Genomic DNA, 13983 nt, shown 5'->3' with positions numbered 1-13983 from the left:
ATGGAAAAATTAACCTCCTACAAAGATTAAAAAAAAAATACAAGATACACTACTTCATGATGCAATGCCCAAGACACTTGAACAATTTCTTAAGAACTCCAATATGAAAAACTACCTAAAACAAAGCCTCTCCTTAATCTACTTCACTTGCTCTAAAGGCCATGGTAGGAGAAGCCAACAAAAGTGTATCTAAGTAAGAGTTTGAAAAAAATGAGAAATTAAATCATAATACTAAGAGGATCTCTAAATAATTTTCCAAAAACTAAGTGCCTAGTGATGATATAGTAACCATGTCCTCAAAGCACAGAGATACAATTCTGCTGCTTCAGAGCTAACCACAACTGTGTTACATGCAACACCATAAAACTGAATCCTAATTTGCAAATAATTTGTGAATCATATGGACAGAGCACACAGAAAACCATTCTAAATATTCAGTTCTGACATATATATATATAAATATATATATATATATATATATATATATATAATATTCCTATTACTGTATGCAATTCTTATTCTGGATCCTTTTCTGAACTTCTCCAGCAAAATTTGGAGGCTGTGGGCCTATGTACTGAGATATGAATAACCAGTAAAGAGACTGAAACCATAGACTACATATAGGATATAGTGCTTCCTCCAAGAATTTTTGACCTTATGAAATCCTCAATTTAGATCACATCATCTAAAGAAAACCCCAAGTATCAGCAGCTGAATCAAATTATCTAAAGCCCAGGATTTTACAGAATATCACAATAATGCTCCAGTGTGTGGCAATCTTTTCTTGCAATTGCTCTGAAACCAGATACTAATATGGAACTACACAAAAAAGGGGAAAACCCCTTCAGTTTCACTGCCATGAAACTTACTGTGAAGATTTTTTTTTTCTCCTTGTCATTACTAATGACCCTACAACAATGCTAATATTACTATTAGTGGCATTAACACACTGCTAACAGGAATAAAATTTTCTGTAACATGCAGTGATATACACAAAATGAGATAATGCCATTACTATAGAAATCTTCTTAACTCTCTTCATGAAATTAAATCACTCTTTTAATATCCACAGAAAAAAAAAAAAAAATGTTGTCAGGTCCACAGTTTAACTCATTTAAAAATGATAGCGCACATTAGCCTGAACTGCACTCCTGTTTTGGATATAGCTGAAACAAGTGCATTATTAATCAGGGATGTTGCTAATTAGAGTAAGGGATTTCTTCTCCCCATCCCAGGGCCTCTGTTTATGTAGGAAGGGAACCTTCACCCTCAATGGCTTTTGTAGCTTATAATGTGCTGTTCCCCACCTCAGAATTTCCCTTATTAACTTAAATCTCAAAATAAGAAAGGCTGAGCACTGAAAATAATACTGTGTCAATTCAAATAGACTTTCCATGGCAAATTCAGGCTTTCTAATAACATTTTCCATGGTGTGATTTATATTGCACCATCAGCATCTTTGATTCTTCCTTCTCTGCAGTCACCTGACACCTTCCCTGAACAATGAAATACATCCCACATCATGTGGATGTCATTTATTTTAGAAGTACAATTGTTCTATTTCTGTATTTCCATGTGTTTCCAAATCAGCAGCAATGGCTATTGATGCTGACCTTTTTTTTTTCTTTTTTTTTTTGCCTAAGAGCATAACTTAGAACAAGAAGGACATAATGGGGGATGAGAATAGAGCAAGGAAAGCAGAACTCCTGAAGACTATTCCCAGTCTCAATACCGTGTTATGTGGCTGTAAGAAAGCTCTGAAGTGAGTGCTGAAAGCATGAATTGTTCTGAACAACAGCTTTGGGTTTGGTTTTGCAGAGCAAGACCAAAATTATTTGTCACAAAAATCAACCAGAAAAGGAATTCTGAGATCATCCTATCTAGAGATGCTAGTATGTATTTCATTTATTCAGTTCTTTATAGTCATTTTAGTAACTGTTTACTCCAAGTATACTTCTAACACCACAAACTCTGCCTCAGCACATTTCAAACTCATGTGACTGAGATCTCCTTAAACCATCCTCCCCCAAAAAAACCCAAACCAATTTGCCTTAAGCCTATTGTATCTTTCCTTCAAGCATGGCCTTACAAGAGTCTCAACCTTGGGGAATCAGATTCAGTAAAATTAATCATTGTCTTAGGTTGCAATACAGGATGTGACCATAAGTCTGTATTCTATCACCATCTGCTGAAACGAGGAGGGGAAGTGATCCTTATCTCTGTAGGAGATATTCTCTGCTAATGGGCCATCTGTTAAAAACCAGGTGGGGCAGTCATCTTTATCTTTCCCACAACCCATCCTTCCTCTAGGAAGATATTGGCTGTAAACGGGCCATTGAACCCCACTGCATGACTGATAAAATTACATCATCCCATTGGGAGATGCTCCAGCCATGGGGAGGAGCCAAGCCTTTTCTACCTAGATAAAAAATGAGACTTGGAACATCAAGGCAGCCTCTTTCCACTGGATTCCAGAGGAAAACTGGACCTTTCCACATCATCACTGGACCTTTGGAGAACAACTGCACCCTTCTACAGGAGCACTGCTTCAACTGTACCACATCTGTTGCTCCAGGAGGATGGCAGCCACCATTTAACTGGACTGCTACCACCACACTAACTAGTGGCGTGTCAGGTTGTATGCTGACTCTGTCAGTGGTTTTTCTTTTGTAGTATTGCATGTATTTTATTTTTCCCTTTTCTTCATACTAAATTGTATTTCTGACTTGGAGTGTCTCACTGGTTTTGTTTTCAAAACCGTTACAATCATCTGCATCAACAAAACACAAGAACCTGGGACTGTCATAGGATTGCTTTCCTGATTGAAAAAAAAGCCAAACAAACCCACAAAAAATGTTGAAAACTAACTAATACTTTCCCATGAATCTTCTTTTATTTTTCCAAGACACAAACACAGTCTTTTTTTATGCACGTGCACAAAACAGCCAAGTGACCTCATTTTTTTCACTCACCTCCTGAAACCACCAGTTATGGTAACTAAAGCATCTGGTAGAAATGAACACACAGCATTCTTGACAATCAAGCTTACTGCATCTGCTTCTGCCTTAGACACACAGCTAACAAGGTCTTCATAGTAGAGAAATCCTGGAAATTAAAGGGAAAAAGTGCTGATCACTCCACCGAAATACTAAAATCTACACAGCACTATTCAAGGTTCAAATCACAGGTGGTGTGGGTACAAGGCATCACAGACAGCCTCTTTCATCCCTCATCTTTGTCCTTAGAGTTGATACATGTTTTTGTCATTATAATTTGTCATGTAATTTGTCAACACAGCAGTCACAATAATTTCTTAGGACCTGAATATTTATAAATTACTCTGACTTGCCTACCAGCTCCCATCAATGGCGTTTTTGGATTTACTGTTTCAAAAGGCAGTCTTCCAAAAACAATGGAGTTCTACACAAGTACAGAGGTCAGAAATCTGTGAAATATCCCAGCTATCTTATTTCTAATCACAGGGTTTGTGTCAGAAGAACCCAGTATGGCAGCTTGCTTCACATTTGAATGACACGTAAAAGAAAAAGGGACAAAGGAGTCTGAACATAAGAAAGTTGATCCAAGGGATTCTGAGGTGATGTAAAACACATGAATTTAAGGGATTCTGAGGTGATACAGAGCATACCAATTTAATGCAAAAATAAAGTTACATTATTTTAATGTCATATTACAGAATATGTTTTCCTTAATGCAACTGATTTCTTTGTTTAAATGAGTTCATTTATTTAGGGAAACAGCATAAACACAAGATCTGTGGGGAAGTAACATTATCAATGGGATCATGTTTAACACTTTAAAGCTAAAACTTGCTAAGATTACAGATTAAGATTAATATTACAGAAAAAAATTATAAGTACTTTATTATAAGTCTATATTTATCAGTCAAGTAGGGCTGCCTTGAGGGACACAGATCTCCTCTGAAAAGTAGTTCTGGTCTTTCCCAATTTTGTAATTTTTTCACAACCTGTGCAGTAATGAGCCATTAATAGTTTTGTGTGTAAGAGATTTCATTTGGTATCTGTGTAAGCAATTTAAAAATATCCATATTCCTATGTTTTGAATGACACAACTTTTAATTAGGAGCTCAACTGGTCCAAACATTTTCACATAATTGTTCAATATTCACAAGACTGCAGCAAGAGAACAAATGTATAAATGAGCTTTGCCTTCCCCTGTGATTCCATTATCCAGTTCTTAGAGCACTGAGACACAAGTTTTTATGACATTTTCACCTTACCTGCTTTCTGCATTTTTGACAGCTTCAGGCTCTTGTCAGCTTTTACCTCTTCCACAGTCCTCAAACCCATTCTGTACCATTTCTCAGATGTCTTTACCCCCACTCCAAAGACTGAAGTAAATTGCTAGGGTCAGTAGAAAAACACTTCAGTGTTGTTTTCTAAAAGAGCAGTAAATTAATAATAAGTAGATAACAGCAAGGCTTCACAAGGACAGCAATGGGTAGAGTCATTGAAGATAAATAGTGTGATACAAACATACAAATTCAGCTTCCCTTCTCTGCCCATTTACATTGAACAGAGGACTGGTTTTATACATGGACAGTTCTCATTAATGTGAAATCTAAACAAAAATACAGCAGTAGTCCCAGCACCTTTATGTAATTTACTAAAATGTACACTTTTAACTAAGGTTTGAAATAAGGGTTCTTAATAGAAATGCAAACAGCAATGTCGGGTAGCTCAATTCCTTGACACTGAACTGATAGAATAAGAGCTGTCACAAGACTATCTTTATAATTTGAATGACATTACAGCTTTGTGCAATATGCACCTCCAGCTCTCAAAACAAAAATGCAAAAAACCAAAAAACCAAAAAACAAACAAACAAACAAAAAAAAAACAAACAAAAATAAACTAGAATAGAAAAGCAACCAAAAAACCCAAACAAACAAAAAAACTAAAATAAAAACCAAAATCCCCCAAACAAATAAAAAAAACCCAGCCTAAAACACCCCAAAAATCTACCAATCCACCAGAAATTTTTGTGTGGTTTTATTCCATCTATTACAAAGCAATGTTGTTCACTAACTTATTACCCATGAAAGGATGTAAAGCAAAAATGTCACGGTTGTAAGCATCACTCAATGGATCGATATCTCAGCTGAACGCTGATATGAAAGCAAGAGCAAAAACCTCCATGCCTGTTCTTTATGTTCAGTTTGTCAATACTGTAGCTCTCCACTGTTTCTTTGTGCTTTTATGGAATTAAATGAGTAGCTGTATTAGACAATAATAACTGCTCTTTTCTATTGAATCTACAACCTCTGAATTCCAAGCATGCTAGCTTTGTGTTTTTGTGAAGATATTAATTTCTTGGAAATAATTAAGATAAAAAAGAGAAGAATTAAAATAATGGATAATATTAAATAGGAATTGCCCTACATGGGTGAAATTACCCACTCTTTGTCTGAATCATGGGAGCTTATAAAGGGATATGATTTTTTAAAATACTTAGATTGCTATCTTTTAATGTTTTTGCTAGTGCTGAAATATTTTCAAAAGGGTCTATTACTGGGTTTTAAATGATTCTAGAAGATTAATTAACACTGAGACAAAGAAGTAAATAAAAATTATTATATGCACCCATAAAAAACAGAAATGTTTGGGTTTTTTCTTTCTGTACTAAGATCCATTGTTATTTAGGATATTTATAGATGCTACAGATGCTGCCAGCATTTCTTCAGTTGTATGTGTGGTCAATTCATGTCCCTATATCTAAAACATTGACTGTAATTTAATTCAGTCATTTGATAACCATGGTCCTAGGGCCAGCAGTGAACTTTTAAGCTAGGACAAACAAAGCAGCAGGCACAAGGACTATGCTAAACAGTAAAATCTAGGAATACACTAATATAAGATTCTTCTTAGAATCTCATAAAAAGTTGATGGAAACAACTGGTTACAATTAATTTAGACAAAATGTTGAGATGTATGCTCAGCTAATAAGAGAGCCACCTAACTTTGTTGCAATTTTGCATATGAAAAAAAGCATAAAGCATATTTGAGATAATTTGTCTCCTGATAGGTTTTTTTCTAATCTCCAAGAGATTTTCTTAAACCCTGAAGCTGTTCCCCAATCATGCTGCAATGCAATCATGCATTAATAAGCAAGTCTTCTTCTTAAATCCTGTTATATATGTGAATCTTCACCTCCTTTTGAATATTGCTAGAGATCACACCAACAACTGTCTCTGAAACCCTTCCATACCTGTATTGTAGGTCAGAGAGATTGGAAGAGTCTTTGGATAGCTGAAGTAAAAGTGAGTGATGCCAGGGAAAATTAAATAGTCCTGTTTGTCTCACTCAGACAGACAGTATTTACGGAGATCAAAAATGCAGATAAAACTGAGGGAAAAAAAGTTTGTTCCTTTTACATGTTTCCAATGGAGAATTCAATAAATATTTCAGAAATGGGAACTGCAGTATTTATGTGATTTGAATTCCCAGCAATAAGAAGTTGTGTGACTAAGTCTGCACAATCTGCCTAAGAAGGAACCAACTCCAGAGCTCCTGCCTCACACAAAAGAATATTACAAGATCTGAATCATCTTCTTCACCTGGCATTTTCTTAATTCCACAATAAAATGAAATAGTGTTAAAGTGATAAACAGCTGAGGCAGAAATAAACATCACATTAAACTTACAGCAACAAGTAAGTTGCATTATGTTACTTAAGAGCAACTATGTATACATCACATTAATTAGAAATAGAAAGTTATTTCACATTATTTCATATCACTGTTTCTCGATTTTCCTTTCTTTTTATTCAAGACCTATCCTTCTTTGTACTTGATATTTGTTGTCCCTTTATAATAAAATTGATGGCTTCGTCCAAGTTCTACTATAGGGAGGGAAATTTTAAACAACAGCAACAAAACTCAAAGGATTTACCTTAAATGCTTTGTATCGCTCATCATTTAACACTTCTTTAACTCTAGAACTCTCTCCTTCTTCAATAATCTCCTAAACAAGAAAAATATTACTTATAAAAAAATTAATTTAAAAATCAATTGTAAGACCTTACCTCAATTATAAGATTTAGTGAAATAATCTAAAATCAAGTTGCATCAATCTTTATCAATCAATAAAGAGAACCCCTAGCAAGCATATTGTTTTATTCCCATAGGATCAAATTCTGCAACCCTTTCAAAGACAGAAAATTACTGAAGGATGAAGGAGAAACTGGAACCACAGAATAAATTTCACAGTACTTACTCACTCATAAATTTACTCAAGGATGAAGTAGAAACTGGGACCATGGAATATATTTCACAGTACTTATTTACTCATAAAGTCACAGGCAGAAAGCAGTTATTTATCATAAGCTATCAATGACTTGTCCTGAAAATTAGATTTCATTATTTGGTTGAGTTTTCTACTCTCAAAAGTAAGACCACTGTAAGAATAAATACACTTTTTCTGGAGTGTACAATTCTTTAGTCTTTCTGATAAAAATTAAAAGCAAAACTAACAAAGAAAACCACTAATATAACCAAAATATAATAAAAAAACCATTCTATTTTCTTTGGGATCATGACTAATCCCAGCCCCCCACAGGGAAGGTATCACAAGCCCTTCTGAGCATTCTTAACTGGTGGAATGGGGCAAAGAAGGAGCCAGAGCAAAGCACAACACTCAGCAATGACCTCTCCAAATAGCTGAGAGCCCTGAGCAGCTGCCAGCTGGAATAGCAGCACTCAGAGATGTGGGTCCTGCAAAGGCTAAGAACTGAAGAAAAATGCAGGGAATACTCTAAGTTCCAGTAAGAATGTGGAATTCATCCATCACCTGGATAAAAGGCTCTCCTATAACTATATATAACTTGCTATAACATACCAAGATTTAACATTAAAGTACTAAAATATTTACCACTTCCACAAAAAGTAATATTTCTAATAAAGCATTCAAGTGAGTAAAGTGATGTTGCCAAGGGCAGAAGTCACATGAACAAAACTGTTAATTATTAACAGTTGTGTCTGAATCAGAGTGAGCCCTTAGAAATTCTGTGCAAATCTGATGGTGCTCTATTTATTCCCTTGTATTTATTCACTTGTTACCCTCATTCCTAAGAGTGGGTGTAGTGACAGAGCCTTGTGTTAGAACAAAAGGTTTCCAAAAATCATTCTGTTGTTAGAAGCATGGATAACATATTGTTATTAAAGGAAATGCAGAAGGTTGTGTACACACACATAAATCCCAGTGCTCTTCTCTGTGACCTGTAAATGTTGATCTGTAAAAGAATCAATTGGCAGATAATTCACAAGTACCTCAATGATATCTCTGACTTGGTCTCCCACGCAGGGCAGCCCTTGTATATCTTTCATTCTGGTTACTGAAAATGGAAGAGATTTCAGCAAAGAAGCTGCCCTTAAAAATTCCAGGCAGAATATTTCATTTTCTTTGAACTCATAATTTTCAGCCATTACCTCAAAGGCATCCTGGGACAGGGAGAGATAAAGAAAAAAAAAAAAAAGTTAAAGTTCAATAAAAGCTTAAAATATTCAGTATGCTTCTTAGAAAGGTTACTTTGTATGCTAATTCAATAATTGCTTCTTTACACTAGGATGAAAATATAGAGTTCATTTTTAAAAAGCAGACTTATTTTCTAGCAACTTAATGTTTCCCAAGTATCATAAAAATGGTATGTTTAGAGACAAATGTAAGAAAATATTTTGGTCTGTAGCACAGCCAAGCTTGAAAACCTTTTGTGAGATTTGCCTTCTGCATTCTGTGTGGATCTTACAAATCAGTGTCAAATAGAATCAAAATCTTTAGAACTATGCCCATAAGTAATCCAGAGATCAGCATTCAACATCTGCATTTTCAGACACAACCAAATAGAAATCTGTGGCAATACTGGAAGCCACCTTCATCTTTTCGAACATGTAGCCATGTTTCTGTTTGGCAGTTTAGGGAACAAACTCTCCTTTTCCTCATTTTTCAGATGTATAACCTTGCAAATAGAAACACATTTTCTTTATGGTTCTTTAATTATCTATGGTTTGGTTTATTTAACATTGCACTCAAAAATACCTGAAGAATGTCTGTATAGTTGGTTTTGGTGTTTTTTTCTAAATGACCCCTCTGGTCTGTTCCCTGCATTTCATTTCTAAAATTTGCTGCTATTAATATATATATTTATATGTATTCTGGAAGTGGTGCAGAGGAATTTTGCTGCTGTTTGTCACTGAAGAATATCAGCTTTTGAGAGAGAACCAATGCTGTAAAATAATTTTGTAAATAACCTAAGAATTTATGAAGGATTTTAGTTGATCAGCAGCTGGAAAAAAAAAAAGGCCTGAGTGAAATCTTGCACAAACCACAAAAAACTTGAAGGATACAAAATTAAGTGATTTCTTCAGAAATGCTTAAGAGTGGACTATTACTAGAAGAGACTTTCACTGTTGAGAATATTTATCTAGAACCTGGAGAAGTGGCTGTCAGTGTGCATCTGCCTGCAATCACCACTTCCCAGAGATGTAGGCCAGGTGCTTGTTCAGAAATATTTTTGGAATAGACATGAGTAAATTCAAGAGGCAATAAATGGCTTACCTGAGCAATGATTCCAATGCAAAATAGGAAGGAAAAAGATTAAGTGTCTTTTACCTGCCCTCACTGTTCATGTTTAGTCTCAAATTTCATTTCATTTGCATTGAATATACAGTTTATATAGTTTCAAGAAAAATAATTTTAGATTTTCTTTTTTGTGCTTTCTACTGGAAGACAAAGGCCAGTAAAAACTCTCAGGCCTTGTGCATCCTAAATGCTACATGTGAAATATCTCCAGGTGAATCTGTCCCAAGCCCTAGCACTGACTGATATGACAGCAACCCCAGTGAAGTCAGCTCTTTATTACCTGTATGGAATAGAAAACAGCATCTCTCACCCTGCATTGAATGAATGCAGCCTCATCTAAACAACAATGAGATTTTACCTGAACTACCATCATTTAGATCACTAAAACAGAACAATTCCTTAAAACAAAACATACCTTTCAAAATGAATGTAGATTATCCACATTTTGCATTTCATAATTGGGTCAGTTCTATAAAAATAGACCATCTGGCATGGTGTGTTGTTTATCTAATAAACATTATAGTCTCATTGAAACCAAATGAAGGTTTTACTCTAAATCTTCAAGAAAACATCTTTCCTTTCCTGAAAATTTGCAAAACATTCCTCTTAATGAAAAGAAAAAACAAAGAGTCACCCCAGGACAGAGAACTTAAATGTTTTGACAGTATTTCCTTAGAAAGAAGTGGGTACTGTAGCTGAACAAAACCACTTCATTTCCCCCCCTTTTTTTTCCCTGCACTTAACTAAGTGTTAAAGTGTATAAAAGTAGGCCTTGCTACAATTTGCTTTATTCTGTATCACCAGCATCACCTTGATCTCCCTAAGAGAGAATCAGTCGCCTGGTGTCTGTCTCACACTAAGAATCCTTCCCTTAGCTGCATATTTATTTACCAGCTACCCTGATTAGTAAGGGCTGTGAAATTCCATCTTCATAACATTTCATGAAAGAGCTCATGAGAAGCACAGCTGTTTAGCAACATGCCAGATCTGGAAGTTTCAACCATCATTTACATTCAACTATCCCTTGGGTATAAGGAATCAAAAAGAGGAGAGAGAATGCTCCTTTGGGGGAAAAAACAAAACAAAACAAAACAAAACCTCAGTCTATTAGAAAAATAATGCACAAGCCTTAGCTTTCTAACATCTGTCTCTAAATCTCTTACAGTAGCTAATTGTTGGATTTATTCAACTGCCTCTTTTTTTTTTTTATCCACACTTAAGATCTTTATTTAGTTGACAGATTATGTTGTATGTAATTACAGACTTTTTGGTAAGACAGGCACATTGTAGTTTCCATTTAGAAAGAGAACTAATGCAGCAAAAAGATGAAACTACCAGTTTGAGGTCATGGATTCATCCCAGTTTGTGTATGGAAGAAAGACACAGCAGAGACAGTACTGCAAAGCAAATGGGGAAATATATTTTACAGTGGGACAACATGACTCTGCTGTTTCCTCTGCTGTGGGGTTTTCTGGATGATCTCCCGTGTTTTTACACTTTTTTATTCTTTATCAACTTCAAAGTTTCTTTCTTACTATGTAATAGAATATGCTAATTGTTGCTTCAAGTGAGATTTACAGTTCAGCTCACAACATTAATATTACTTTTGATTTCTTTTTTCTTTCGTTATAATCTGTACACATAAATGCTCAAGAAAGCAGTGTTTGGCAAGAAATGTCTTAATAAAGTTAATACTAAAAGCATTAATGAGGGACAGAGCTAAAAGACATAATTGTTACATTCTCTTTTAAATAGTTTATACTGATAAACATAGCCAGAAAAGTGGTTCCCAAAAGCAGCTGCTCAGCAGCATGTGTTAATAATGGCAGAGACTGGCAAAACCAGCTTCTTGATTAGAGTGCTCAAAAAGTCCTGGGATGTTTTTTGTCACTCCCAAAAGGCAGCCTCTCACATGCACACCTGGTGAGTGTTCTACACTGAATAATCAGCCATTGTGATAATTGTGTCTGCATATACCAGCACCAGCCCTGCTGCAGAGGTGTCAGTCCCTTCCCACTGGCAGTTCTCAAAAAAGCTGTGTCACCATCACTATTGGAAAATACAATCCCACAAAGCATTTTACTCAGAGGTTGTTGATAGTCAATGAGAAAATATAATCAAAGCATTTTTATGATTCTAGTTTACATTTTTCAATGTTTTTCTGCTTTTGTGAAGCTCATTAAGCTGTTTAAAATAAACAATTAAAGAGCATTGAATATTCATTATTCTCTGTGCAAAAAATCCACATTGCCTGCAAATGCTGCAACTAATTATAGATCTGTCTTTTAACATAAAACTACTTTTAACATTCCTTTTGATATAACATTTCTTTAAAAAAAAAAAAAAGCAGCAACCAGAATTGCTGTCTATTAAATAGTATAGTTCATATTGAATAATATTGTACAGGGGAAAAGCATATAAAACTTGAATATTATTTAAGAAAAATCTACAATCTAATAGATCTCTTGTGAAGTCTACTTATGGTGGCATAAAAAGGAAAGCTACCATTCATTCTAAACTACTACCTTCAGTTTATCAATCAGATCAATACTCAGATTACTCTGATTATTACTCTGTTTACAAAGTATCAGTTTAAGAGGAAACTATATTTCCAGAGATTTCCTGTCCATGGGAATTTCATTATCTCCAGAGTACTCTGCAGGGTCTGCTCTAATTAAAAATGGAACAGATATGGGCTACATTTCAATTCTTCTGTTACTGGAAATTTTACTTCCATATGTGAAATTATGGAATGTTTGTTAGTGAGACTTGGACTATGGAAAAATTTGAGGTTTAAATGCACTTCCAGATTCCAGTGGGTGAAATCCAAAAAGAACTTAGATTTTGCTGAATTTTGTAAAAATAAGAAAGGTGACAGATGTAGAGAGGAATTCTGAATCTCATTTGAGATTCATGAGATCTCATTTAATATGATCTCATTTAATATGAGATATTAAAGAACTTACAAGATAAAATATCATTACCAACATTAAGTTACCAGTTATCACCTTACATATGCAAAAAACACAGACTAAGATACTATAAATGCTAAAAATCATTAATGTGAAACCAACAAAAAGTGCAAGATTCTCAACTAATATATGAGAATGATTCTCAGAAAAAAATAATAATCAGTAACACCATGCTAATTTCTGTCTCTGAATAGTTGACCCAATAACATTCAGCATGATTATCAGAGTTTTCATGCAGAAAGGCAAAACAAATTAATGGTCCCATGAGCTATTTCATACTGTCCTGCTCATTTCAACAACAATCAGGTCCATTGCTGCTTGCAAAACAGTCTTTAATGAACTCAATTTAAGACTCTGCTAGAACAGAAATCACAAATATTGAACCAAAAACATATTTTAAATCCAATATGTTTCGTAAAGAATTTATTACAGTTTCATGGAGAGGGTACTTGTCTTACTGCTGTGCCTACACTCACAACTTTGCTCTGAGACCTTGGAAAGCTGCTTCACACCTCCCTACCATTTTTAATCTTGTCATCTTCCATTCCCTCTCTATTAGAACTGTGAACACTCCAGGGCTTTAAAGCTTTCACAATGTGCTTGTACAGCATCTCTCATAAAAAGGCCCTGTCTTACTTGAGTCTGCAAACACTGCTGCAGAACAAATTTAAAAGATATTAACACGCTGTTATACAAGTAAGTTCAGTCTGCCAAAGAGCTAAATTGCAAATAGTGATTTAAAAAACCCAAAAATCTTACATGGTATGTGTTTGAAAAACTGTTACACTCAGAACAGCAATTTGAGCTAAATTGCTTCCCCTCTCAATCACTCTTTTCTGCTTGTTTATTTAGTAGGCTGCAAATCCAAAGGATGGGTCCTACTTCTCATCACATCAGCAACATCAGTGTTTGATGACCAAACAAAACTGACCAAAGTTTTAGAATGCAGGTTTCATCCAAATAATTTTCCTCTCTTTTACCACTGTAAATCTCAAGTTTGCATTTTGGTAGGAAGAGATATTTGGCATGTGAATGGCGTTTGTATAGACTGAGAGAGAAAATAGAGAGAAAATAAGCACTTCCAGGTGCTTATTTCAAGAAGAATTAAGCAATTTAGGCCAACCTCCAATATTGACTGAAGTGACTTCTATATAAATGAAATTATCCCTTTTTTTTCAATCTGATTTTTATGTTTTTGTATCTGTACTGAAAAGCCCAACACTTTCTGGGATCCAAAGATTTTATCATGTTATTTTACATCAGCTAGAAAAACAAAGAAGCTGAGAAAGTAACAATAAAAGCATAATGTGAATGATCTCAAAGTCCTTGCATAAACACTATTACTAGGAATAAATGTTGTTATCTCCAGTTGCTTCTCATATTAACAAACAATAACA

At 34.8% G+C, this 13983-nt stretch overlaps 1 protein-coding gene across 2 annotated transcripts in view; it reads right to left on the bottom strand.

Annotated features, from left to right (window-relative positions):
* Window positions 1-13983, bottom strand: part of DNTT (DNA nucleotidylexotransferase) — a gene marked incomplete at its 5' end in the record, with an annotated part of 141760 nt that overhangs the window by 52520 nt on the left and 75257 nt on the right. For both annotated transcript variants that reach the window (XM_079312924.1, XM_079312923.1), the window contains 4 exons: window positions 2973-3105; window positions 4259-4382; window positions 6930-7001; window positions 8306-8476. In XM_079312924.1, coding sequence (XP_079169050.1) covers window positions 2973-3105; window positions 4259-4382; window positions 6930-7001; window positions 8306-8476 — 500 coding nt within the window. The remainder of the gene's footprint in view (window positions 1-2972; window positions 3106-4258; window positions 4383-6929; window positions 7002-8305; window positions 8477-13983) is intronic.

The sequence above is a fragment of the Erithacus rubecula genome (assembly GCF_903797595.1).
Source record: "Erithacus rubecula genome assembly, chromosome: 9".
NCBI lineage: Eukaryota > Metazoa > Chordata > Aves > Passeriformes > Muscicapidae > Erithacus > Erithacus rubecula.
Note: the sequence above shows the minus strand (reverse complement) of the source record. Positions and strands in the feature narration are given on the sequence as shown.